General features: G+C 43.6%; 1 protein-coding gene across 2 annotated transcripts; it reads left to right on the forward strand.

The window, feature by feature from the left end:
• Positions 1-1,225: 1,225 nt before the first annotated feature.
• Positions 1,226-26,299, forward strand: MFNG (MFNG O-fucosylpeptide 3-beta-N-acetylglucosaminyltransferase). Of its 2 annotated transcripts, XM_031937982.1 has the most exons (9): positions 1,226-1,375; positions 1,631-2,010; positions 9,738-9,786; positions 11,569-11,671; positions 17,387-17,540; positions 21,056-21,141; positions 21,790-21,955; positions 23,515-23,600; positions 24,527-26,299. In XM_031937982.1, exons 2-9 carry the CDS (start codon positions 1,786-1,788, stop codon positions 24,576-24,578), a joined length of 921 nt encoding a protein of 306 aa, XP_031793842.1. In that variant the 5' UTR covers positions 1,226-1,375; positions 1,631-1,785; the 3' UTR covers positions 24,579-26,299. The 2 variants fall into 2 exon arrangements, with proteins under 2 accessions (XP_031793842.1, XP_031793843.1); XM_031937983.1 differs by lacking the exon at positions 1,226-1,375 and having other exon boundaries at positions 1,493-2,010.

Genomic DNA, 26,299 nt, shown 5'->3' on the forward strand with positions numbered 1-26,299 from the left:
TGGAGGGAAGAGGAGGGGACTTTCTCAATCTTAAAAGTAGAAATAAATGTATAAGGCACCTAGGTGGTGAAGTGGAGAGAGTACTGGGTCTGGAGTCAAAAATATCCGAGTTCAAATCCAGCCTCAGCTACTTAGGGTGGTGTAATTCGCTTAACTTTTTTGCCTTAGTTTCCCCCCTTTGTAAAATGGGTTTAAGGGCTGTTATTATGAGCTCAAGTGAGATAATATTTGTAAAGTACTTAGCACAGTGCTTGGCACATCATATAGGTGTTGAATCGCGTTTCCTTCCTCCTAAAGCTGATCTTCCTAGCCGAAAGGGGAGTATAGCAAAGTTAGGCAGGGGTCTGATGAGGGGGGGGGGTCCTAGAGTGGGAAAGTCCTAGAGATCTAGGAAGCTGGGTTCTGGAGAAGCTCAGGAAAAGCAGGATCGGGTGCTGGTGTGCTTTGGGTAAGGAAGGTGGCAAAGCTTCATGGGATTTGCTCTCAAAATGGAGGAAGTGGGTCTAATGTGGGAGTGTGGGGGAGTCTTCAGAGAGCTGCTCTCTCTGAAGCTGGAAGACAAGGCAAAGTACTCGAACTCAATTGAAGTACCTCCCCCCAATATCCTCTGGATCCAACTTTCCCCCCATAGGATTTTCATCTTAATATTCTGATCTATCCTTGTCTTGTCTTGCTCCCTAAGGGTTCTTCCTCTTTTAGGGTAGGGAACTCTGCCCTCTCTGGGTGTGGTGGACAGGGCACTGGGACCAGGAGGTAGGAAGTCTGTTTTCTTGTTCTAGTTCTGAAATCCCCTTTTCAGTGGGATCTTAAGTTCATCTCCCAGTCTCTCTGGACCTCAGTCTTCAAGGAGATAAAATCATATTTCGGACTAAGTAATTTCTAAGAGGCCTCCAGCTCTGACATTCTATGTTCTAAGGTCCCTTTTAGCGTTGCCATTTCAAGTTCTAGATTCTCTTCCCACTGGAACCTTCTCTGTTTTCAAGCTCCCTCCCAGCAGCGACAGTCCATGTTCCAACACTGGACGCCCTTCCTGGGCTGGCGTTCTGTGAATCCAGCTTTTCGTGGCAGGCCTCCCTCTGTGTGCTGTGGATTTGCTGAGGACTTTTTCACTTTGATAGAGTTGAATTGGGACTCCCGCAGCTCAGGAAACCTGGAGAGCTCCCGCTGTCTCTGGTTTCCCTTCCTCCCTCCCTCCTCCCCCTGCTTCCCCCTCCCCCTGCCCAAGGGCAGCAGCTGCCAGGGCTCCCTGGAAGGCCAAGGAACCCCGCCCCAGCATATAAAAGGAGGGGGCGGGGCTCAGGCTGGCCCTGGCAGCCTCGGCTGCCCGCTGGCCCACCGGCTGCAGATCGAGCAGGTGGAGGACAGGAGCTGCAGGGTGGGTGTCGGAACGGGGATCCCAGTGCTCTGCTCTGCTTTCTCTGGTCTCCCCTCTCCTCCCTTCCCTTCCCCTCCCCTTTCCTCTCCTCTCCTCCTTTCCCCTCCCCTCCCCTCCCCTCCCCTCTTCTCTCTTGCCCCATTCTCTCCTCTCTCCCAATTCTCTGGGTTTGGGGATTTCAGGGTTCTCACATCTGTTCCTCCTTGTCTTCTCCCCTCTCACCCCAAGTTTTTCTCTTCCCTCTTCTGCTTCCAGACCATTCCTGTATCAGGCCCTTGGCCCTCGAGGCTGTTGGATTTGGGACAAAGACTGGTTATTCATCCCTACTTCCTTTGGGAAGAAGGGATTGAACTGGGACTTTGAGGACCACACGTAGAGAAGGGCTCCCTCACCTGTTCATCTCGTACCCGATGCGGGCTCGTCTCCTGCATGGCCTCTCGGGGGTCTCTGTCACCCTTTTCTGCATCGCCTTCCTCTCAGGGAGACACAGGATCCCAGGACTCAGTGGGCCCGGCTCTGGGCTGGGGGCTCTGGGACTCACAGAGGTCTACATCGCTGTCAAGACCACCCAGAACTTCCACAAGTCCCGACTGCAGCTGCTGCTGGACACTTGGATCTCAAGGGCAAGGAAGCAGGTAACTTGAGAGGGCTGGAGGGGACTGGGTCAGATGTGGCAGGGGCCTCAGGCTGTAGAGAAACTCTGTCCTGAGCAGTGGCCCGAGGGGGCTGGCTTGGGGAGGGCTTGCAGAGGGTCAGAAACCACAAGACAGGAAGAAGAGCTATCCCAAAGTGAAAAGTTCTGCCCTTCCAGAGAGTGGCATCCCTCTCTCTGGAAGCCTTCCAGGAGAGGCTGGAGAAGTACTTGGATAGGATGGAGAGGTAATTGCAGCCTGGCTAGGGGATGGACTAGGACAATATCAGGGGTCCTCAAACTTTAAATAGGGGGCCAGTTCACTGTCCCTCAGACTGTTGGAGGGCCAAACTATAGTAAAAAAAAAAAAAAACCACTTTGTTTTGTGGGCCTTTAAATAAAGAAACTTCATAACCCTGGGTAAGGGGGATAAACATCCTCAGCTGCTGCATCTGGCCCACGGGCAGTAGTTTGAGGACCCCTGGGTGGCTGGAGCAGCCTTGGCTATGCAATAAGAGGACCTGGATTTAGATCCCACATCCCATTCTACCTTTGTGACCCGAACGTGTCACCTCCCCAAGAACTGACTTTAGGATTGGACTCAGGCCAGTCCCTTTGATTCTCAGAGATTCTGTGTTTTTCTGGGCAATGTTATCTCTGCTAGGAGCCATCCCAGGTTAAGGTTCTGCTCCACTAGACCTAGCACTGAGTGACAGAGAAGTGTGTGTGTGTGTGTGTGTGTGTGTGTGTGTGTGTGTGTGAAGGTGAGTAAACTATGGCCCCTGAGGGGTTCTTACTTATTATAGAGTTAGAGTAAGGGGAATAGAATCCCAGGATCTCAGAGCTGGAAGAGGCCTGGGAAGGAGTCCTCTTGGCCATTCCAGGCCCTAACGAATCTTTTCCATGTTGTCCCTGACAAGTGCTCCTTCAGCCTCTGTTTGGAGGTCCTGAGCAATGGGGGAGCCCACAGCCCTTCTGAGACTACACCCCCACTCCGGGATGGCTATAATGCCTTGCTCAAATCCATGACAAGAATCTACTTTTTTGTAACCCCATTGTTCTCTGTCCTTTAGAGATCAATGTGGGCCAGTTAGGTGGTGCAGTGGATAGAGAACCAGCCCTGAAGTCAGAAGGACCTGAGTTCAAATCTGCCCTCAGTCACTTAACTTTTATAGGAAGAATTAAGAATTAAGTGTGACTCTGGGCAACTCACTTAACCCCAATAGCCTCAGGGGAAAAAAAAAAGAATAGAGATCAATAACTCAGTGTCACCAGGGAGACTGCTATCAACAAATCCACATTCAGATATGATGGCTCAGCAAATTAGGGTTATCTGGGATGGTGTTAATTGAGGCAAAGCCTCCGGAAATAAAGACTGCCCTACCCTGAGGTCCCAGGATCCCAGATCTAGAGCTGGAAGGGACCTCAGAGACCAGCTAGTCTAACCCCTTCGTTTTCTAGATGGGGAAACTGAGGCACAGTGAGCTGAAGTGCTTTGCCTAAGTCACACATAGAGAATTAGACTCATAGCTCTTGAGTGAAAAGGGGCCTTAAATGGCATCTAGTTCACTATTCTCATTTTTACATATGGGGAAACTGAGGCAAAATAAATTGCTCAAAATCACCCAAACTGAAGAATACTCAGAAGAGAGCAAGCGGGATGGTGAAGGGTGTCGAGGTCATCGCTTCTGAGAATTGGTTGAAAGAATAGGATGCTTAGCCTGGATGCAGCACAATGCCAGGCAAAGATCACTGGCTCTGACCTCAGAGATCCTAAATTCACATCTGACCTCTAATACTTGCCCGCTCTATGATCTTGGGCAAATCACATCACCTCTGGGAGAGGCTGCCTCCTCTGTTTGACCAGAGGGTCTCAAAACAATAAAATTAAACACTTATGTATACACACACACACACACACATATAAACAGCTGAGGAAACTAAGGTTGAGATAGTGTAAGTGATATGGAGATGATTATAGTAGCCTTTGTATAATATTTTAAGGATTGCAAAGTACTTTACAAATATTCTTTTCATTTAATCCTCATAACAACTCTTTGAGGTAGATGTTATTATTGCTGCCATTTTACAACTGAGGAAACTGAGGTGAATGAAAGTTAAGTGACTTGTCCAGGATCACACAGCTAGTAAGTATCTGAGATAGGATTTGAATCCAGATCTTCTTGACTTCTACCTACTTAAGTGAGGAGTGTGGGACTATCTCACTTCTGAGACTCCATCAGTGATGCAATCTCTTTGAGGGTCTCCCTGTTTTGAGTCTGGGGGTGACTATGGGTGGGGGAGACTGACTTCTGACTTCTGATGGGCTTGGAGCTACTTTTTCCTAGGGATCTGTCCCCATTAGGGACTCTTCTCTCTAACCCTAACTCTAACCTCCTTGTCCTGTTCCCACGAACTTCTGTCTTTTCAGATCAGGAGGGAGCTAGATGGAGGGGAAAGAGGACTATTCCTGTGTTGTCTCTTGCTGATGTGGTGTTACCTATGGTTCTCATAGTACTTTGGGGCATCTTATTTATTATGATCTGTTTTGGCAGCTCTCTCCCTCTCTGCCTCTTTTGTGCGTTCTCTCCCTCTCTCTGTCTCTCTCCCCATCTCTGCCTCTCCCCAGTTCTCTCTCCATCTTTTGCTCTCTCCTCTGCATCTCTTGCTTTCTCCCTCTCTGCCCCTCTTGCTGTCTCTCTCTGCATCTCTTGCTCTTTCCCTGTCTCTGTCTCTGCCTGTCTCTCTCTCTCTTCATCTGTCTCTTTCCCTCTCTCCCTCTCTGCCCCTCTTGCTGTCTCTCTCTTTGCATCTCTTACTCTCTGATGGTGTCTGTCTCCAACCCCATCTCTGATCATCCCCTACTCCCAGGCAGTTCTGATTGCCTCCCGGGCCCTTGGTGACTCAGTCTCCATCTTTTTCTGGTCCATTCTGTTCATCTCCCTGACCCATTAGTTCTTTGCCTTTCCTGCTGGTGCCCGCTCTCAGGGCCTGGGGCTCCTATCACATCACTTTTGCTGGACAAGGCCCGACTTACTTCCTGTTCTGTAGGGCTCTCGCTTTTCCGGAGGCCCAGAGTGGGCCAGGCTCCCTCCATTCCCATCCCTGACCTTTCACCTCTGCATTCTCCCTTTGACTATCCAGCTGGGCCCAAGGCCTCTGACAGTTTCCTGTAGAAACAGGGTTGGGGGCTGGGCTCCAGGCAGGGAGATGCTAAGGCTGGCTCAAACTGGAGGGAGAACCGGGAAGATCCAGGGCTTCTCCCCATTCTGCTCCCTTGGTACCCCAACTCCTTCTTTATCATTAAGTCTCCTCTCCTCCTTCCCCCTCTTTCTGTGAGTGCTGGATTGGGAGCAGAGAAAGCTCCGGAGAAGAATGGGCCTTGCAGGGAGGAGCCCTTTCCCCCATTCCTTCCCCCTGCCCTTCCTGATATTTCCGGATGGTGGCCCAGGGTGGGCCGGAGGGAGGCATGCTGTCACCTCCTGTGTGAGTTTCCTGTGGGGGCTGTTTTCATGGGGAGACTGCTGGGTAGGCGCTGTCTTGCTGAAAGAGGCAGGATCAGGAGGTGCTTGGCTTGTGAGTGTGGTGGGTATCCGTGGATGTGTGTGAGTGTGTGTGTGAATGTGTGAGTGTGTGAGTGTGTATGTGTGTGTGTGTGTGATAGCAAAGAAACTACTGGATTCGGGTCCAGAGGAGCTGAATTCAGATTTGGACTCTGATACAACCTGGTGACCTTAAGAGACCACGGTCATTTGATTTCTGGGGCTTCTCTAAAAAGGGAATTAGACTAAGTGACCCCTGAGGTCCCTCCTTGATCAAAAAGCTTTTGATTTTAAGTATGTGTCTCAATGAAGGAAGTTTACTAAGGGAGGAAATAGAAGAATAATGGGATTATAATAGGATTAGAGCGTTAGACCTGCTGCAGGCTGGCTTTAGAGCTCATCAATCCTCACTCATTTTACAGATGGGGAAACTGAGGCTCGAGGATATTAAGGGATTTTTCCAAGTGACAGGGAGGCCACAGAGATAGTGGGAGAGGTGGGGAACCCAGGATTCCAGAGCCAGGGTTCCTTCACTACAAGCACTGAGATAGTGTAAAATGTTCTGAAAACTTGAAAATATCATAGAAGAGTCAGCTGGTATGATTCCCTTTAAACCCTGAGTTTCTGTGATCTTTGGAGCATAGTAAGCACATATTAACTTCTAATTCTTATTAAATATTATATTTATATTTTAAATATATATTTATATAAATATAAAATAAATAAATTTATTAAATGTTCTAATTCCTTCATTAATTAATCAATCCTGTGGGGTTCCTGGATCAAGAGAAGTGCTCCCCAGGGCATCCTGAACCCCAGCAACTTTCTGAGTCCGGCCTGTGTGAGCATCTGGCCCCTTCCAGCTGCGGCATCATTCCCTTGACAGGGTTGGTTGGAGGATGAGGAGGAGGGGGGATGCTGAGGTTAACTCTTCCAAGCTGATCCTCCCCCAGCTCTAGTTCTGTGTGTTAAGTGGGCAGAGCGGCAGGTGGGGCCATTGTGTGACAGTTTGGTTCATGGGCCTCTCTCCATTGTGTTTGGGGGGTGGGAGAAGGCTCCCATCCCTGTTTGTTTGCCCTGCTGATCCTGTTGCCCTCCCTCTCCCATGTGGTTGTGGATGGAGTTGGGCGGGGGCAGCCCAGTGGGCGGGAGCCCCATGGCCCTTTTCTTTGGAACAGATGTGTCTCTTTTCAATCTATTGAACCCTGGGTGGCAGCTTTCCTTTCTGTGTTCCGGCAGCCGTTGGGCATTTTTACAAAGTCTTGTCTTGTTCGGCCCCTCCCTCCTCTCCCCTTTCTCCTGCTTACCCAGAGACAAGGAGAACTTACAAAGATTACAGAAAGGATCACAGAGGGCACCGAGCATCCTAAGATGCTCGGAGGTCAAGTCTGTAGAAAGCAACAATGGCGAGCGCCGAGTGTTTACTACTGTTAATAGAAACTCAGGGCAAATGACTCGCTCGTCATCATACTCACTAAGTGGCAGGGTCAGTGTTAGAACCCAGATCCTTTGTCTCCAGCCCCTGGGATCTCTCCCAGGCACTTCTGGGTATAGAATTAGATCAAGAACGGGCTCATTTTACAAATGGGGAAATTGAGACCCAGAGAAATTAAGTGACACAGAACTAGGATTCCAGGTTCTACTACTCCACATCCAACCCTCTTTCTATTGGTTTATAGATTTAAAATGGGAAGGGGCATTGGTGGCCATACAAGTCAACATCTCGTTTTTATAAATCTTTCTATCGAGAAAGCTAGATGAATCTGCTGTCCATGGTTGTAGCAAAAATAAGCACCAGAAACAGGATCAGAATCCAGACTCAGTGGTTCCTATCCAAACCCTTCCTTCTTGAGTCAGTCCCCTTGGAGGTAGAAGCTGGCAGGGCAGTCCCTGAGCCTGCATCTGAGGCAGTTCCATAGCTTAGCATGATGGGAATTAGATCTGGAAGAGAAAAATAAGGCTAATCCCATTTCCACAAGATAGACCTTCAAATACTTGAACACCACTATCTAGCTTTCCTCGGAGTGAGACGACATATGGAAAGTGCTTTGCAAACCAGAAGGTCTTTCGTGAATGGGACCTATTATGGTTGTCTATGATTCTATGATCCTGTCCCCTGAGGGAAAATGAGGCACAGTGAGGATGATTTATAAAGCCAGAGGTTACAGAGAGTCTCAAGACTAAAGAATAAGCGATGTACTTCTTTGAGTGGGAGTGGGGAGGAGGGTTAAAGAAGAGTATGTATGTGTGTTTGTAGTGTGGGCGTATGTAGTATGTGCATATATGTATATGTATGTAGTATGTGTATGTACGTGTATGTATGAAGTATGTGCACGAAGCATGTGTATGTATCTATGTAGTGTGCAGTGTATATGTGTAGCATGTTTGTGTGTATGTCTATGTAGTATGTCTATGTAGTGTGTGTATATAGTATCTATATATGTCTATGTAGTATGTATTATCTATGTAGTATGTGCATGTGTGCAGTGTGTGAATGTATGTATAGCACATGCATGTGCGTATAGCGTGTGTATGTACTGTGTGTGTATGTGTGCATGAAACTAAAGCCAAATCCATTTCCCAGGGGTCCAGACTTAGAATGAATTAACCAAGAAATCAGCAGAGAGGATGAGAAATGGGGTAGGGGTGGGGGAGCAAATGAAAAGCTGGAGAAGAGGAAAGGGAGAGGAAATGACTCTGCTGGAAAACTGCCTGCTGAGCTCCCCATTTCCCCCTGCCAATGGGAAGGCCAAGCTGGGAGGCCCTGAAGGATGTAGGGAGCTAGACTTAGGAGTCTGTACCTGTGTGTCAGGGGATGCACGTGATACTGATAAGGATGTTACTGTAAAGTGTATACGTGTTGGGGAGACTGGACACAAAGTGTGTGAGTTAGAGAGAGAGAGAGACCAACAGAGAGAGAGAGAGAGAGAGAGAGAGAGAGAGACAGATACACACACAGAGAGAGAGAGAGAGACACACACACACACATACACACACACAGAGAAACACACACACACACACACACACAGACCGAGAGACAGAGACAGATACACAGAGGGAGATAGACAGAGAGAGCGAGACAGACACACACACACACACAGAGAGAGAGAAACACATAGAGACAGAGACAGAGAGAGAGACACAGAGATAGACAGAGAGACACAGAGAGAGACATAGAGATAGACAGAGAGACAGAAAGACGAAGAGAGAGACAGAAACACAGAGACAGAGATAGAGACAGAGACAGACAGAGACAGAGAGACAGAGACACAGAGATGCAGAGACAGAGACAGAGAGAGACACACACACACACACACACACACACACACACACACAGCTCTCTACAAATATCAGACTGCAGACTGCTACTTGGTAGCAGGAATTTACTCACCTGGGAGTTCTCTAGACCAGAGAAATCACAGATCCAGTTCCTATTTTTCTGAAAAGTATGTGTGCATTAATTTTAGTAACAGCTACCTGAGATAATTAGGAGGTAGGGTGCTGGGTCTCTAGTTGGGATGACCTGAGTTCAAATCTAGTCTTGGATGTTGTGTGATACTGGGCAAGTCATTTATGTGTTTCCTGCCTCAGTTTCCTCAATTGAAAATGGGCATCACACAGTTCCAAAGGACTCATGATGAAAGATGGTCTCTACCTCCAGAGAAAGAACTGATGAAATCTGAGTGCAGATTGAAGTTAACTATTTTTTGCTTTAATATTTTGAGTTATTTTTATTTTGGTTTGTTTCTTCTTTCATAGCATGACTAATATGGAATGTTTTATATGAATACACATATGTATCCTTTACCAAATTGCTCACTGTCTTAGGGACAGGGAGGGGAGGGAAGGAGGGAGAAACTTAAAAAAAAATGTATCTTTATATGTAATTAGAAAAAATAAAATATTACTTAAAAAAAGAAAAAGGAGATCATAAAAGCCCCTACCTTCCAGAGCTGTTGAGAGGATCACATGAGATAATATCATTAAAGCAGTTAGTGTAGAACCTGGCACATAGTAGGTCCTTTATAAGTGCTTCTCTCCCCCCTTTTTCCTTCCCCTGTCTCTGTGTAAGAGGACATAGATGTATTGAGCTAGAGAAGCCACACGTGTCTGCCATGGTCATCCTAAAGGGAAGGGTCTGTGACCAGCTCCCAGTAACCCCTTGTTCCTTTCTGACTTTCCCCTGTAGACTTACATCTTCACTGATGGAGAGGACCCAGCCCTTCAGGAGAGACTAGGTAACACCCCCCCCCCACCTTTTCTTTCCTAGGTCGGGTACCCCTACTATGGGACTGAAAGTTGAAATGGGATTGTAGAGTTTCCTAATCTGATGATGAGGGGGACATAAAAGGCTTTAGCCTTTGACTTTGTAGGTAATAAGGAGAACTTAGGATCTCTGACTTGAGTTGCACAGATTGCTTTTTCCTTTGTTCTCTGCTGCCTCCTGGCCCTGGGGCACTGAGATGGGTACATGGGAATCCTTGACACAGTATTTGGGGAAGAGCAGGTGAAGGGAGGGGAGTGCCTCCTCTCCTCCATTGCCTCAGTTTTCTCAACTGTAAAATGGGGTTCATAATAACACCTCCTTCCCTGAGCTGTGAGGATCAAATGAGATAATTGGAGAGCACAGTCCTTGGGACATAGTAGGTACTCTATAAATACTTGTCGTTTCCTCTTTCCCCGATGTAACAGGATATAGATTTATCTAGAAAAGAAGCCAGGATGTGTCTTAAATAGTCATACCAATGACTAAGTGAGGAGAGGTCTGGGGAATCTGATTCCCCCTCCCCCCAAAGTTAGAGTTATTAGCTTCTGCTCTGGGACCATTTTGAGGAGTGATCATTCTTTGAGGGAAAGGGGATGACACTCCTTTGGTACCTGATTTTCCCTTCAACAAAAGATGGGGCTGATCTTGTGAGTTGTGAGGAGGAGAGATGATGCCTTAGGAAGCAGAGGGAGAGTAGGGAGGGGAAGCAGCATGGCTAGGATTGGGGGAGGGAGATAAAGATGAAATGATCATTGGAGAATCTGGAAGTGAGTCTTAGCTCTGTTACCTAATGAGATAGAACATGTTGGGAAAGTCACTTTCTAAACCTCAGTCCTGCTGATAATTATAAGAAGAAGATTTGCACTAGATAATTCTGATGTCCTTTCCAACTCTGACATTCTCTATTCTAAGGTCCTTTCCAGCCCCGACATCCCCTGTTCTATGCTCCTTCCCAGCTCTGATATCCTGTTCTAAGGTATCCTCCCAGCTCTAACATCCCCTACTCTAAGCTCCCTCCTAGCTCTGACATCCCCTGTTCTAAACCCCTTCCCAGCCCTGACATCCCATGTTGTGAGCTCCCTCCCAGCTCTGACATCCCCTGTTCTAAGCTCCCTCCCAGCCCTGACATCCCCTATTCTAAACCCCTTCCCAGCCCTGACATCCCCTGTTCTAAGCCCCTTCCCAGCCCTGACATCCCCTGTTCTAAGCCCCTTCCCAGTCCTGACATCCCCTGTTCTAAACCCCTTCCCAGCCCTGACATCCCCTGTTCTAAACCCCTTCCCAGCCCTGACATCCCTCTGTATTGAGACCCTATCAGCTCTGATACTTTCTCTTCTAAGGTCCCTCTCAACCCTGACATTCCATGTTCTAAAGTCCTTTCCTTAAAGGACTGGCCTTGGAGTGAGGAAGACCTAGATTCAAGTTCTTCTGCCATAAACTGATGAGAGACAAGCCACTTCATCTGTTGGCAACTCAGTAAATTATAAGTTGTTGAGCTCCACAGGTGAAGGGAGTTTTCCCACGCTGATGAATTCATGGATCCCAGGTGCAGACCAAGCTCTCTTCCCATTCTGCATTTCTGTGAGTCAGAATATTATTCCACCCCCTGAGCAGAGAAATGAATTCCATTCACTCAGCACCTGAGCCCTAAATTCTGGGGGAGACTAGACTGTTGAAACACAGCCTAGCAAGGGTCAATGGAGCAAAGGTACAGAGAGCCCCCTTTTCACTGATTTTCCTGTCTTTTCTCCAGGGCCTCACCTTGTGGTCACAAACTGCTCTGCTGAGCACAGCCACCCAGCCTTGTCCTGCAAAATGGCAGCAGAATTTGATGCCTTCCTGGCCAGTGGGCTGAGGTGAGTGGGTTTGGGTGGTGTCGGGTAGGGTCCTGTCCCAAGTGAGGTGGGATGGTTATGGAGCCAGGTTAAGGACCCTGGGGATTCTTAGAAGATGGTAGTTTTAGCTGAGGCTGAGTGGTTTTAGCCTTCATCATAATTATGGGAGCTTTTTGAGGGCAGGGACCCTATTTATCCCCACTCTTATCTCGCATGAGCACATGGCTGGATGAATAAGTAGCTAGCTTACTGACCATCCATCAACAAGCATTTAGTATATCCCTACTATGTGCTAAGTATTGGGGCTACCAAGACAAAAAATGAAATAGATCCTGCTCTCAAGAAGCTCTTATTTTACTAGGGGAGAAAAACTGTAAATAAATAAACATATACAATGGGTGGATGAGATACATACAGGGTGTATTTGAGGGGGAAAATGAGGCACTCGCTGTTGGGAAGGGATAAAGAAAGGCTTCTCCATGAAGGAGAAGATGCTACTGGACCAGTTTTGAGGGACACAAGGGCTTCTGGGAAGTGGAAGTGATTTGAGAGGGCAGAGACATGTCCATGAATTGCTCTTTGAAATTCCCTCTCCTCAGTCTGTGAGCCTTTCTCCATCTGCCTTTATCCCTGTCCTGTCACCCCTCCCCTCATGACACAGGTCACCTTTTTCTTGGTGTTATATTTCTTTGTGGACACTTAGATAATTGGATTGTAGATTTAGAGATGGAAGGGACATCAGGTCATCAGATCCAATCCTCCCTTTTTTTTTTAAGTTAAATTTTTTTCAATGAATAAAGATTTATTGTTTCTCCACCTCCTCTTTCTTGGAAAAAAATAGAAAAAAAGAAAAAAACAAAAGCCTTGTAATAAATATTCCCAGTCAAGCGAAACAAAGTCCCACATTGTTATTGTTGCTCAATTGTTTCATTCGTGTCTGATTCTTTATAACTCCATTTGAGGTTTTCTTGGCATCGATACTGGAGTGATTTGCCGTTTCCTCTTCTGATTGGTTTTACAGGTGAGGAAACAAGCAAATAGGATAAAGTGACTTGCTCAGGGTCACACAGCTAGTAAGTGTTTGAGCCAGATTTCAACTGAGGAAGATGAATCTTCCTAACTCTAGAGCCTGCATGCATTGTGCCATTTACCTGGCCCCACATTGTATGCCCCAAATGTGTTTAATTGTAGATCTTGAGTCCATCACTTCTCTGTGAAGAGGTAAGTTGCAGATTTCATTCTTGGTCCTCTGGAATTAAAGCTGGTCACTGCGTCAGAGTGCTTAAGGCTTTCAGAGCTGCTGTAGGAACTGAAGGAAAGTGAATAGAAACAAGAGCACAATTTATCTAACAGTAGCAATATTGTAAAAGTAATTAACTTGGAAAGACCTTAGCATCTCTGATCAGCACAATGACCAGCCATAATTCTGAAGGACTCATGATGAAAGATGGTAACCATCTCCAGATGGAAAACTAATAGAACTAGAGTATAGACTAAAGCATATTTTTTTCTTCCTCTCTCCCTGCTTTTCTCTCCCCTCCTTCCCTCCCTCCCTTCCTTCCTTCTTTTCTTTGTCCCTCCCCCCTCCCTCTTTTCCTTCCTTCTTCTTCTTTTCCTTTTTCTCTTTCTTTCTTTCTCTTTCCCTTTCTTCCTCCTTCCCTTCCTCTCTTCCCTCTCTCCCTCCCTCCCTTCTCTCCCTCCTTCCTTTCCTCTTTCCTTTCTTTTCTTTTCTCTTCTTTCTTTCTCTCTTTCTTTTTCTTTCTGTTCCTTCCTTCCTTCCTTTTTTCTTTCTTTCCATGGTTCATTCCCAAATTTATTTTGCACAATTCCACAATTTTGTGATGGATTTGTCTTTTTTTTCTTCTCAGTGGATAGGAAAGGAGAAAAGAGAAAAGAAGATAATTTGAAATAGAAAATAAAGCTAAATTCTTTAAAATGTAGTTCTAACCCCTTCATTTTACAGATGAGTAAATTGAGATTGAGAGTGGTTAAATGACTTATTCAGGGTCACAGATCTAGTAAGTGCTTGAAATAGGATTTGAAGTCTATTGGAGTTCAAACTCTATTGGATATTGATGCTCTAAGCTTTGTATTCTATCCAATGATTAGAAGCTTCTCAAGCTCTGTACATGTTTGATGGAGAGAGTTAGGAAGCTATGCCATTGGATTTTCTTATTTATTTTGAAAATTTTTTCAAATTCATTATTTAAAAAACACTTTAAAAATCACTTTCATATGAATCACCTTGGGAGAGAAAAATCAGAACAAAAAGGAAAAACCACAAGAAAGAAATATAAAAAGCAGAAGAAAGAAAAGGTGAAAAATAGCATTTTTTTGATCTACATTTCATTTTTATAGATCGTTCTCTCTGGATGTGGATGTGGACGTGGATGTGGATCCAAAATTTATTAGAATTGCTTTGGATCACTGATTACTGAGGAGAGCTAAGTTAATCACAGTTGATCATCACACAATCTTGCTGTTGAATGCTTTCCTGGTTGTACTTACTTCACTCAGGATCAGTTCATATAAATCTTTGCAGGCTTTTCTAAAATCAGCTTATTCATCATTTTTATAGACAATAATATTCCATCACTTTCATATACCACAACTTGTTCAGCCATTCCCCAATTGCTGGGCATCCACTCATTTTCCAATTCTTTGCCACCACAAAAAGAGCTGTGACAAACATTTGGGTTCTTCCCCCTCTTTTATGATCTCTTTGGAATACAAGAATAAAGTGATATTGCTGTATCAAAGGACATGTGATTTTATAACCCTTTGGGCATAGTTCCAAATTGCACTACAGAATGGCTGGATCATTTCACAACTCTACCAACAACGCATTAGTAATCCAGGTCTCCCATATCCCCTCCAACATTTATCATTATCCTTCCCTGTCATTTTAGCTAATCTTAGAGATGTGAAGTGGTACCTCAGAGTTGTCTTAATTTATATTTCTCTAATTAATAGGGATTTAGAACTTTTTTTTTTCATGTGATTAGAGATGGCTTTCATTTCTTCATGTGAAAAGTGTCTGTTCATATCCTTTGTATGTCAATGGAATATGAAGAAAGAAGATATGAATTTTTAGCTCTGGCTTGATGGGGAAACAGTTAAGCAATTCAGTGGATGGAATTTGGGGCCTAAAGTCAGGAAGAACTGAGTTTAAATCCTGACCCAGACAGTTACTAGGTGTAAAACACTTATTTCCCTCAGTTTCCTCAACTGTAAAGTAGGGATAATAACAGTCCCTAATCCCCATGGTTGTTGTGAGGATAAGATGAGATGATAGAAAAATCACTTAAGAGTGCCTAGCACATAGTAGGTGCTTGATGAATGAGAGCAAATCACTTCCTCTTTGGCCACTTCCCTCATCTATATAACATGTTGGGGTTAGACTAGGTTGACTGGCTGTTTCCTTTTAGTTCGGGACATTCCTGTATTCTGTGCTTCTGGCCCGATAAGCAACGTAGATTATACACACTCCATAGGGAGGGGGAGCTCAAATGTACTGGAGTGGTCAGGGAGGGCTTCTCAGGGGAGGGGGCTCTTAAACTGGGTCATGAAGGATGAATAGAATTTCTTTTAAAGAAATGAAGATGGTCTTGGGGAGAGAGAACTCCTTCTGTTTCCAATTTCTGGCTGTTATTGATTGTTCACAGCTCAGTGTGAATTCATTTAATTAGATGGCTTTCCTCTTGACTGTTGGCTGGGAGCCTCCACACTGAAGGAATGGAATGAATTGGGATGGAAAAGCATTTATTAAACCCTTTCTTTGTGCAAAGTCCTATGAAGTGACAGGGCTACAAATAAGAAAGAGAAACAGCCTCTGCCCTCAGAGAGCTTACACTTTAATTAGGAAACGGGACACACTTAGAAAAGGGAAATTTGGGAAAGAGAACATGCTCATTCATTTTTAAAAATAATACTTTTTTTTTAATAGCCCTGAGGTACTAATAACACCATTGCTTTCATTTGGCCTGGGGGAAACTGAACCAGAGAGTTCAGTGACTTTTCTAAATTGGTAATCTATAAGTATCAGACTTTGAATTTAAATCCAGATTTTCTCATCCTTCCTTCCAACACCACAGTTGGAAAGATGCAGTGCAAAGAGAGCAGGACTTGAGCTCAGGAAGACCTGATTTCTATTCTGCCTGAGATCCTAGCTGTCACACTGGCCAAGACACTTTAATCTCAGATTAATTTTCTCCTTGTCTGTAAAATGGAGAAAGGGGGATTTGGATATGATAAAAGGGAATTTGGAGCATTGATTGGTGCTATACTTTATTTTCTAGGTGGTCAGAGAGCAAAATGAGAGAGGGCATTAATTCTTCTCCCCCCACCCCCAATATTTTATTTTTCCAAATATGTGTAAAGATGGCTTTTAACATACATTTCTGTAAACTTTTTGTTCTAATTTTTTCTCTGTCTCTTTTATCTCTCCTTCTTCTCAAGACAGCAATTAATATGATATAGGTTATATATGTGCAATTCTTTTAAATACATTTTCATGTTTGTTAAGTTGTGCAAGAAAAATCAGAACAAAAAGGGAAAAAAAATACTTGAGAAAGAAACAAAAAGGTGGAAGTGCTTTAATCCACATTCAATCTCCATAGTTCTCTCTCTGGATGTAATAAACATTTTCCCTAAAGGAATTGATTCTCAGTGGGAGGGAACATGAAGGACAAATCTTATCTGTTTTAAAATGTTGTCTGGGATCTGCCTTTGCTTTACTATGTGCTAAAACTTTGGAGAAGGCTTCCATACCTCCCATCCTTTCTCTGTCTTTTTGGTCAAAAGCCTCATATTCATTTTTTTCATTACATCTTAATAGGTTTTAAAATCAAATCCAATTCCATTGTCAAAACATTTATGAAGTTCCTAGGTATGGTCTAGTGTACTGGGGGGGTGGTACAATTAGTTAAAAGAACAGTCTCTGCTCTCAAGGAGCTTAGACTCGAATAGTGAAAACAGGCAGAGCAGCAAATGTTGTGGGGAGTCCCTAAATTGAGTTTCTACCCTCTATAAAGGAAGACATTGGGAGGAATCAGATAATCTACCCTTCAGCCCTCAGAGGGCTTGAGTTAGCAGCTCGATAATGAGATTAGAGGTGAGAACTTTAGCCTGGGAGGAATAATTTGTTCCTGGTGGAAACCAGCAAGAGAGATTGCTGCAAAGTGGAGAGGCTTCTCCAGAAAGAAAGAAGGGAATATACTCACCCAGAAATCCCAGAACCCAGAACTAAAGGGAACCTCAGATGCCAAATCTGATAATCTGTCACTCTAACATGTCATCAAAACTCTTCTTGAAGGCAAGTACTGCCTCCAGAAGGCTATTCCGTCCCACCAAAGTACTCTTAGGATATTCATGTCTTTTTTATCCTACAATGAGTCTGAACCCTCCTCCTGTAGGTGTGATCTCTCCCAGTTAGAATGTGATTTCCTTGAAAGCTGGGACTGTCTCATTACACCAGTAAGTGCTAAAAAAAGGCTTTTTCATTCATTTTATGAGGTCCTCCACCATTCTGTGACTCTTTTGTTTATGGTCCATTAAGCTCTTCAGCTCTTTTTCAAGAAAACCGTTGTCTAGCCAGTTAGCCTCCTTCCCTCAATTCTCGGTTATCATTCCCTCCATCTCAAGTAAGAGGTTATATCACTACTTGGTGTGAGGCTAGAGGGATTGGGGATTCCAGATTCTACTTCAAGAGATTATTGTGTCTGTCTCTTCTCCCAGTTGGTTCTGCCATTTGGATGATGACAACTACCTGAACCCAAAGGCTCTGCTGAAGCTCCTGTCCTCCTTCTCACCCACCTTGGATGTGTATGTTGGGAAACCCAGCTTGGACAGGCCCATCATGGCTTCAGAGCCAATGCCCAACAACCAGACGGTTAGTGCTGTCCCTTATTGGCTACATTAGCTGGGAGTTCTCGGGGAGGAGAGAGAAGGAAATCTTTCAAGATGACAGGCTCATCGATTAGAGGAATGGGGAATGGGGACTTAGCAGCTATAAGCATTGCACAGCAGAATGAGCATTGCCTCTGGGATCAAAGGACCCGAGTTCAAATATTACTTATGGTTTATGTTGCCTTGTGACTTTCAGTATGTCACTTGGCTTATCTATAGACTGAAGAGGTTGACTTGATGTCAGTCAGAGAGAGGAAATGACTTGTTCATTATGGAATAGAATGATAAATTTGAAGTCAAGGAAACTTGGGTTCAAATCTTATCTCAGACATTTGCTAGCTTCACAACCTTCAGGAAATCCCTTTCTGAGGCAATTGGTAGCAGAGTGGATAGAATGCTGAGCTTGGAGTCAGAAAGACCTGAATTCACGTATAATTTCAGATACTTGCTAGCTATATGATCCTGCAGCACTTAAATCTCTGCTTGCCTCAGTTTCCTCAGCTGTAAAATAGGGATAATGACGGCCCCTAATTCAAAGATTTGTTGTGATGATTAAATGAGATATTTGTAAAGTACTTAGTATAGTGCCTGGTACTGTAGCCATGTCCATCTCTTCCTTACTCCATTTAGGGTTTTTTTAGATACTGGAGTGGTTTGCCCTTTCCTTCTCCAACTTATTTGACAGATGAGGAAACTGAAGCAAAAATGGTTAAGTGACTTACCCAGAAGCACATAACTAATAAATTGGTGGGACAGATTTGAACTCAAACCCTCTTGGGTCCAGGTCAATATCTAGCTGTCTCATAGGTGCCATATAAATACTTATTCCCTTGCCTTGCCTTAATTAAACCTTCCCTTTCTGAGCCTTAGTTTCCTCGCCTGTAAAAAGTGAGGAAAAATACATCTATTGTGAGGATTAAATGAGGCACTCTGTGTGTGTGTGTGTGTGTGTGTGTGTGTGTGTGTTTGTACAAGGCTTTGTAAACATCTAAGTGTTATACACATGTAAGCTATTTCGATTATTATCTCGTTCTCATCTTTTTTTTTTTAATTTTATTTTTTTTTATGCTGTTCAGTTAGAAATTGTCCTGGGACGAGCTGATACCTTGCTTTGTTTAGTGTTTAATGCAACCTACTGGATAAAGGGCTGACTGAGCAGTCAGGAAGACTGCTCCAGTTTCATTTCTGATTCGTGCTGATTGTGTAACTCTGGGAAAAACCACTTAACCACTGAGTGCTCTAAGACTTTAAGTGGCAGAGGAAGTGCCAACCTAGATGGCAGAAGGATTTTCCTTACTTGGGAAAGCCCTAGATCTTTTTGTTTGTTTATTCAGGGAACTTTATTTGACAAAATGTTACACAAGTCATTGTGGATGCCATTTTTAACAGGGGTGATTCTTTGGTGGAGATATGGAGAATGTTTTCATTTGGATTTTCCATAAAACAAAATGTAAAATGGAATAAAACCATTGCCCATGAGTGCCACTTTATCAAGGCCAGCAGTTACATAGGAAAATGTCAAGTTATTTCAGGTTTAGTGCATAGAAATGAAGCACTGAGTTTTATGTTCAAACAGATTTAGTGGGAGAAATCTCTATATTTTGAAAGCTTTTCATCCCATGTAGGCTGGAGATATTGAGTTTTTAGTATGTGACGCTTATTAAAATCATTGTCCTTAAAGTTTTATGGATCAGTGTTATATCTAGGTAATAATTCTGTTTGTCATGATTGTCCAAGGTTAGTGTCGATTATGACTTGAGTCTTGATTAACTTTTGCTTTTACTCCACCGTCTTGACTTTGCTCCCTATGACTTAAATTTTCAAGGATAGTTAGGGGGAGAGAAGATATTTACTATTATTATTTTAACCCAAGGTCTTATAGCAAGTTAGGGCCAAAGTGGCAAGCCTAAAAGTCAAGGAATCAGAAGGAAAAGAGTTTGGCAAATGGTACTGAGAAAACCAAGAGAGGAAATGGGGTCAAGATCAAGAGTGTCAGATGTCTTAGGCAAGTCACATGAGGTCAAGGCAAATGAAAAGGGTCCTTAGATTTGTCAATCTGGAAGTCACTACTGATTTTGGAGAGAGCAGTTGCGGTTGATTGGGGGGATGGAAGCCAGACTGTGAAGATTTGAGGAATGAGTGGGTGGTGAGGAAGTCAATGGAAGCAGTTCGTGTTGACGGCTCTTTCTAGGATTTTGGCAAGGAAGGGGAGGAGAGAAGGAAGGAATGACAAAGTATTTATTAAGCAGATGGTCAAGGTCAAGGAAGCTTAATTTTGTTCCTTCTTTTTTTTAGTTTGGGGAAGCCCTGAATATATTTATAGGCTTTGGGGAAAAGAGCCAAGAAGAAGGAGAGATTAAAGACGTCTGAGAAGAAGGGATGATTGATGAAACAAAGGCAAGGAGGAGAATTAGAACATGATTAGAGTCAGAGCTGGAAGGGACATTAGAGTTTTCTAGCTTAACTCTTTCATTTTACAGAATAGGAAACTGAGACCCAGAGATGTTAAGTAATCTTCCCCAACCCACACAGGAAATAAGTATCAGAACCAGGATTTGAGATGGAGCATATAAAATGGAATATACCAATAGCCTTGGCAAAAGGGATGGCCACTCCATCTCTTAAAATTTGTGGGAAGGAGGAGAAGATGGGTGAGATACTGAGAGTTTTAGAGTTATTGAGGGGATAGTTAAATCAATTTCCCACCAGATGACCACAATTTTCTCAGTAAAAAGGTAGGTGAGATTATCTATCATGAGGGATTATTATGAGGTCAATGGATAGTAAATGCTTCTTATAGATAAAAGACTGGGAAAAAATGTGGGAAGTATGATAGATAACAGCCAAGAAATGTCTATAAGGAAGATTACATAGCAATGGTAGCCCAGTTGAGATGAGAATACATGATTCTATGACATCCCTGCTCACTTGGCTTAATCTAGAGTAGAAGGGAGAATTGTAGGCAGTGGAAATTGCTAATTGATGGGAATTGCCTGGGTGGAGAAACACAGGAAGCTCAGAAGCAAGAGATTTCAGGGGAAAGAGAGGGTTACTCACAGTGGCTGGGTAGGAAAGCTAGAGGTGTCAGGAAAGGCTTCTTGGAAGAGAAGGATTTCATAGAAGCTGAGTTCTTGGGATGGAAATGGCCTTTATATGCTTATAGAATGTCTGGTTTGGAAGGAACCTTTGAGATCATCTGGCCCAATCCAGTTATGTACAGATGAGGAAACTGAGGCTCACATAGAGAGAGTTATTTGCCAAAAGCATCAGAGATAAATTGTGAATCTAAGGTATCTTGATTCCAGATTCAATGTTCTTTCCACTCTACTTTCCACTCTATCCTACTGTTTTTGGGGAGACTGGAAGATGGGACCATTGGAGTATTTCTCATGTTGAACCACACAACTGCTCTGGTTGGGGGGATTTGAAGAATCTAGTCATGTTCTAGGGCCCATAAAATCCCTAACCAATTCCATTGTTTGCTCTTTTCTCCCTCAGAGGCCAGTACGATTTTGGTTTGCCACAGGTGGAGCTGGCTTCTGTATCAACCGAAAATTGGCCAGGAAAATGGTGCCATGGGCCAGGTGAGCAGAGACCCCCAAGGGATGATCAGAGAGTGTACAGCTAGATGGTATGTTTGGATATTGGGGCTAGAGAGAAGTTTCTTCTGTAACAGGAGGTACTTTCTCATATGTAAAATAAAGTTATTGGACTAGATGATCTCTAAACTTCTAGTTCTACATCTATGAGCCTACCTATACAACTTTGTGTTTCTTTCCTCTGGGCCTCAGTTTACTCATTTCAAAGTGGAGCAAGACAATAATGTCTTTCAATTTTTTTTGAAATGTGTTTAGCACGAGGCCTGACACACAGTAAGCACTTGATAAATGCTCACTGACTTACAGATATCATAAGACTTTATGTCAATGAATGTTGAGGATTATCAGATTGGATGATGTAGGATACTGCAATGGAGAGTTCTGAATTCAGGACAGGAAATTCCCTACCTCCTAGCTGAGTGATCTTGGACAAATAACAGCTTTCCTGGGTCTCAGTCTATTGATATTTTGGCACTTAAATGAGATGAGGGTCATCTGATGAGAGGGAGCAGAGGTGATTATGAAATGCCTCAAGAAGGAGGACTTTGAAGAATGATTATGAGCCAAGACCAGCTAAGTCTACTTTGGGTTTTGTCTCAAGTGACTCAACAAGAGAGTTTGTTCTTTTCTCAGTGGCTCCAATTTCCTGAGCACTTCTACTAGTATCCGACTACCAGATGACTGCACTGTGGGTTACATCGTTGAGTCCAAGCTGGGGCGCCGCCTGCTCCCCAGCCCTCTGTTCCACTCCCATCTGGAGAACTTGCAGGTTCTTAGGGCTGCCCAGCTCCCAAATCAGGTGAGTTGGGAGAGGCGGGAGAAATGGATTCGCAGGTGGAAGAATTACAAATGGACCGAGGACTATCCCTGCAGTGGGGATATCAAATCTTTCTATTCCTGTGTCCCATTGGGGTGCCTCTTTTACTAACTCACCATATAACTTTGAGTAAGTCACATCTCTCTGTCTCATTTCCCAATTCTATAAAAAGAGAGTTTGGGAATAGAAGGGCTCTTCCTTTCAACTTTAAAGTTCCATGTTTTGAGGTCTTAGAATCTTAGAAGTACAGCTGAAAGGGATCCCAGAGGCCAAATAGTTCAACCCTTCATTTTACAAAGTGGGAGACTGAGGTGCTAAGTTACGAAGGTAGTAACTACAAAAGTTGAAATTTGACCTCAGATCCTCTTTCTAATGAATCAATCTTTCCCAGCTCTGATATTCCATGTTCTAAGATAGTCTCTGTTTTCTGTGGGTATTTCATGGCCTGCATCTTTCCACAATCCCCCAAAGAGGAGCCACTTAATATACAGAAAATCTGTTCCTGATTCTGTTAATACACCAGAATATAAACATATCGGGGGTAGAGATGGTTTCATTCTTTGTGCACCCACAGTTCCTGGATACACAGGAGGCAATTAATAAATATTCATGGATTTCTTGGTTGATGTGTACATTCTCCCCAAGAGAATATAAGCTCTTTTTACGCAGCAATTGTCTCATTTTTGTCTTTTTATTCCTCATTCCTGGTATATAGCGGACTCTTAATATGTGACTGTTGGTTTATGGATTGAAGCTATTCATCACTGGCTTTTCATTTTCACCAGCTCGCTGCAAGCCCATTATACATTTCTTCCATGAAGTCTTAAGACTTATCATGGGTATTATGATATGGCCCTATTCCCACTATACATCAACTTGTTGTTCTTTGTGTCACTTCTCTTTGTGATTTTCCAAATATCATGTTCGAGTCCCAGGATCCATGTTATGATAAGAAATCTTAGTTGTCCCATTTTTGAATCTCATCATGGAATGCATAAGTGAAAAAGCATTTATTGAGCATTTATTTGGTGTCAGACACCCTGCTAAATGCTTGGGATCAAGCAGAAAGACAAGACCATGGCTACTTTACAAGAGCTTACACTCTTATAGAGGAAGAGACCATATATAGTAGATTCTTGCTGCAAGTCAGGAGGAGAGACTTCAGAATTCTTAGTGTGCATTCGCAAAGTAGAGAGAAATGGATCTTCTTTAGTGTCATTTCTGTGAAATAAAATCCTATCAGTTTCCAGTATTGAATCATTTGACAGCCCTGGGTCTTCAGTAGCTATTGATCAAAGATTTAGAACTGGAAGATTTATCTCCTTAGTTATCCAGTCCAACCCTCTCACTTTGCTGAGGAGAAAATTGAAACCTGAAGAGATTAAGTGACTTGTACATGATTGTACATGTTGTCATTAAGAGGGCAAGATTTGAACCAATATCTGTCAAGTCCAAAGCCATTGTTCTTTCCACTTATCTCTGATCCTATTCCCATGTCCCTTCCCTCCCTCAAACCCTTGTCTTGGTTTCTCTCCACTTAGGTTACTCTCAGTTATGGAATCTTTGAGAAGAAACTCAATACCATTGACCTGGAAGGTCCCTTCTCTGCCCAAGAAGACCCCTCCAGGTGTGTCCTTCTCTGATGGATCCAGAAGGGATGAAATTGTGTTGGGGGGGAGATGAGAAGGGTAGATGTGGCTAGAGAGGAGAGAACGATATATGGGCAGGTTTGGGACTGTTATTTTCAGTGGAGTCAAGAAGGATGAAGGTGCTAAAGAGTAGGGATGATATTTTAAGAGGGGAGAAATGATCAGAAAAAGAGATTTAATCTACAGAATTTCCCCAGTTTGATCGATAGAGTTTGCAATGGAGATAACCTAGAGTAGGAACCAGGACTGGGAGAACTGGCATTTCAAAATCAGAGAGTTGGAAGGGACCTTCAGGATTATCTTGAGCAGCTCTTAGAGTAGCAAGGTCCTCCCTAATATGCTCTACATACAAGTGACCAACTCATTTTCACTCAAACACCTCCAGTGACAGAGAATGCAATACCTATTAGGATAGCCCATTTGATTGTTGGACACCTCTGATTAGATTTGTTATATTGAAACTTGAATTTTCCTCCCTCTACCTTATACATAGTGATCCTGAGTCTTCCCCTTGGGGTAATAGAGAATCTTATAGAATATGATGTGAAGGAAATTTACAGGGGGTATGTGTTTTGATTTTTGGTGCTTATAAAATTATATTTCCATTTATTCCAGGGTAGCTAGGAGCACCATTCCCCTGTCTCCTCCCTCCCCTCAATTTCAATAGGAGATGACAGTCCCCAAGACTGACACCCCTTACCTATAGCAATTTACCCCCTGCCAAACCTGCCCTCCAGGAAATGTGGTTTTCCTAGTGTAGCTCATCCAAGGGAGTGCCTCAGACACTTACCTAGTAGAGGGAGCAGGGAGGACTTGGGTTTCAGGCATTTGGACAGTAATTTAAGGGGGAAGTTGGAGGATAGGAGAGAGTCTCATTTTTTCTTTTGTTGGTTATTCTTGTCAGGTTCCGATCCCTTCACTGTCTCCTCTATCCTGACACTTCCTGGTGCCCATAGCAGACTATCCAGTGACTCCTGACATCTCTGTATTGGGACAAAGGCCAAGGGAGGCTTTTGGTTACTGGGTCACATATAGAAGATCCAAGGGTTACTTCCAGCCCAAAGTATCCTTCTGCAGCAAGCTCCCCAGAGTCCTCTGGTCCTCGGGGAAGAGCAAGGATATTCCCAAGGGTGGAGTGTCTTGGTTTCCTGACCTCCTTCAGGATGAGGTCTGGGTTTGGACAATGGCTATCATCTAAGGCATCTACTGATTTCCTCCATTAATGGGATGCCATTTCTCGCAGATAACCTACTGAAGTATTGAGTGGCTAAGGAAGCTGGGAAGATTAAGTTGGGAGGCGGAAAAGATTGAGCTCCATGAAAACAGGATTAGAATTAGGGACAATTTTTTTTTTTTTTGAGAAAAAGGTCCAGGATGTTTCTCTATTTTCATGGAGTGGGAGGTCCTTGTCTGTCTACAAAAGGCAAAACTCTCAGTTGAATCTTGGGGCAGAGTTGACCTTCTTTAAACCTTTCTTACCTGAAAAATGAGAGGATTAGATTGGATGGGTTGTCTATTAGTTCTGCCATTCCATATTCTAAGGGCCCTTAGCTCTGACTGTATATTCAGATCACTCCCACTTTTTCCCATTACTGATATTTCATGTTACCTTGACATTCTGTAACTCCCTCTTTATTAACCCAGACTTTTGCTGGAGCTCTATCCTCCTGATGCTGTCTATCAATACCTGTGACCTGGTTACATCTCTCAGTAGAACAAACTGAGATATTAGAGATCAGTCAAAAATTAGGTTCTTTTCCAAAAGCTTATGAATATATGCTGGGACCCATCTTAGGACACTTATATGGATCCCTCTAAGACTCTAAGTGACAGAGAAGTTGCTAATTTGCATCAATAAAGGGAATTTCTTCATTTGGGAGTTCCTTACACCAAAGAAATCACAAGTTCCCTCCCTCCCCCCAAAGCACCTTGCTACAGAGCCAAAGAACAAGAGAGTCCATTGAGTAGCTGAGTCTGCAGATAAAAGTCCCATCCCTCCTACTTTGGCCCTTCTTCTTGTCCTAGACATCCTTCTCCAGTGATCAGTACTAGGATCTAGAGCAGGCAAGGGACCTTGGAAATGATATGGCTTTAGTCTCCTATTTTGCAGAGGAGAAAACTGAGGCTTTAGAGGGAAATTAATTTGCTCAGGTCACACGGGTAAAGTATATCAGTTCAGCTTAGAAACCACATTTTCTGATTCCAAATCCAAAGCCCTTTTCATCACTGGACTTCAACGCCACTCCTAGCTATGCTGTGCTGTTATGATGGCAAAAAAGTATGTGGGTTGGTGGTAAGGGAGGAAAGGAGTATCAAGAGGCAGGGACTCTGCTTTACCCTTTGGTCCAAAAAATGGAAATGGCTTTGAATTGGGATGTGGAGAAACAGGTTACTGTATGCTTAAAGCTGAGTTAAATAATCAGAAATATGAGATAGTAAGGGAGGTCCCTGAGGATAATGATCCTGGGCCTGGCACATAGTAGGTATTTGGTAAATTGATTGATTGATGGGTGTCTGGGAAGATGCTGGTTGGATCGGGGAGAGATTAAAACATTGTTACTTTATTGATGGTGTGTTTTCTCTTACATTGCTGACATTTCCCAATGCACCTTTTCCTCCTTCACCATGAAATTCTATAGCATCGTCTCCAATCCAAAAAAAAAAAAAAAAAAAAAAA

The sequence above is a fragment of the Sarcophilus harrisii genome, chromosome 5, assembly GCF_902635505.1.
Source record: "Sarcophilus harrisii chromosome 5, mSarHar1.11, whole genome shotgun sequence".
NCBI lineage: Eukaryota > Metazoa > Chordata > Mammalia > Dasyuromorphia > Dasyuridae > Sarcophilus > Sarcophilus harrisii.

Coding starts and splice junctions, on each gene's coding strand:
- MFNG (XM_031937982.1), top strand. CDS start 1,786: ATGCGGGCTCGTCTCCTGCATGGCCTCTCGGGGGTCTCTGTCACCCTT. Junction 11,672..17,386: donor TTCCTGGCCAGTGGGCTGAG/GTGAGTGGGTTT, acceptor CTCTTCTCCCAG/TTGGTTCTGCCATTTGGATG. Junction 17,541..21,055: donor CAATGCCCAACAACCAGACG/GTTAGTGCTGTC, acceptor TTTCTCCCTCAG/AGGCCAGTACGATTTTGGTT.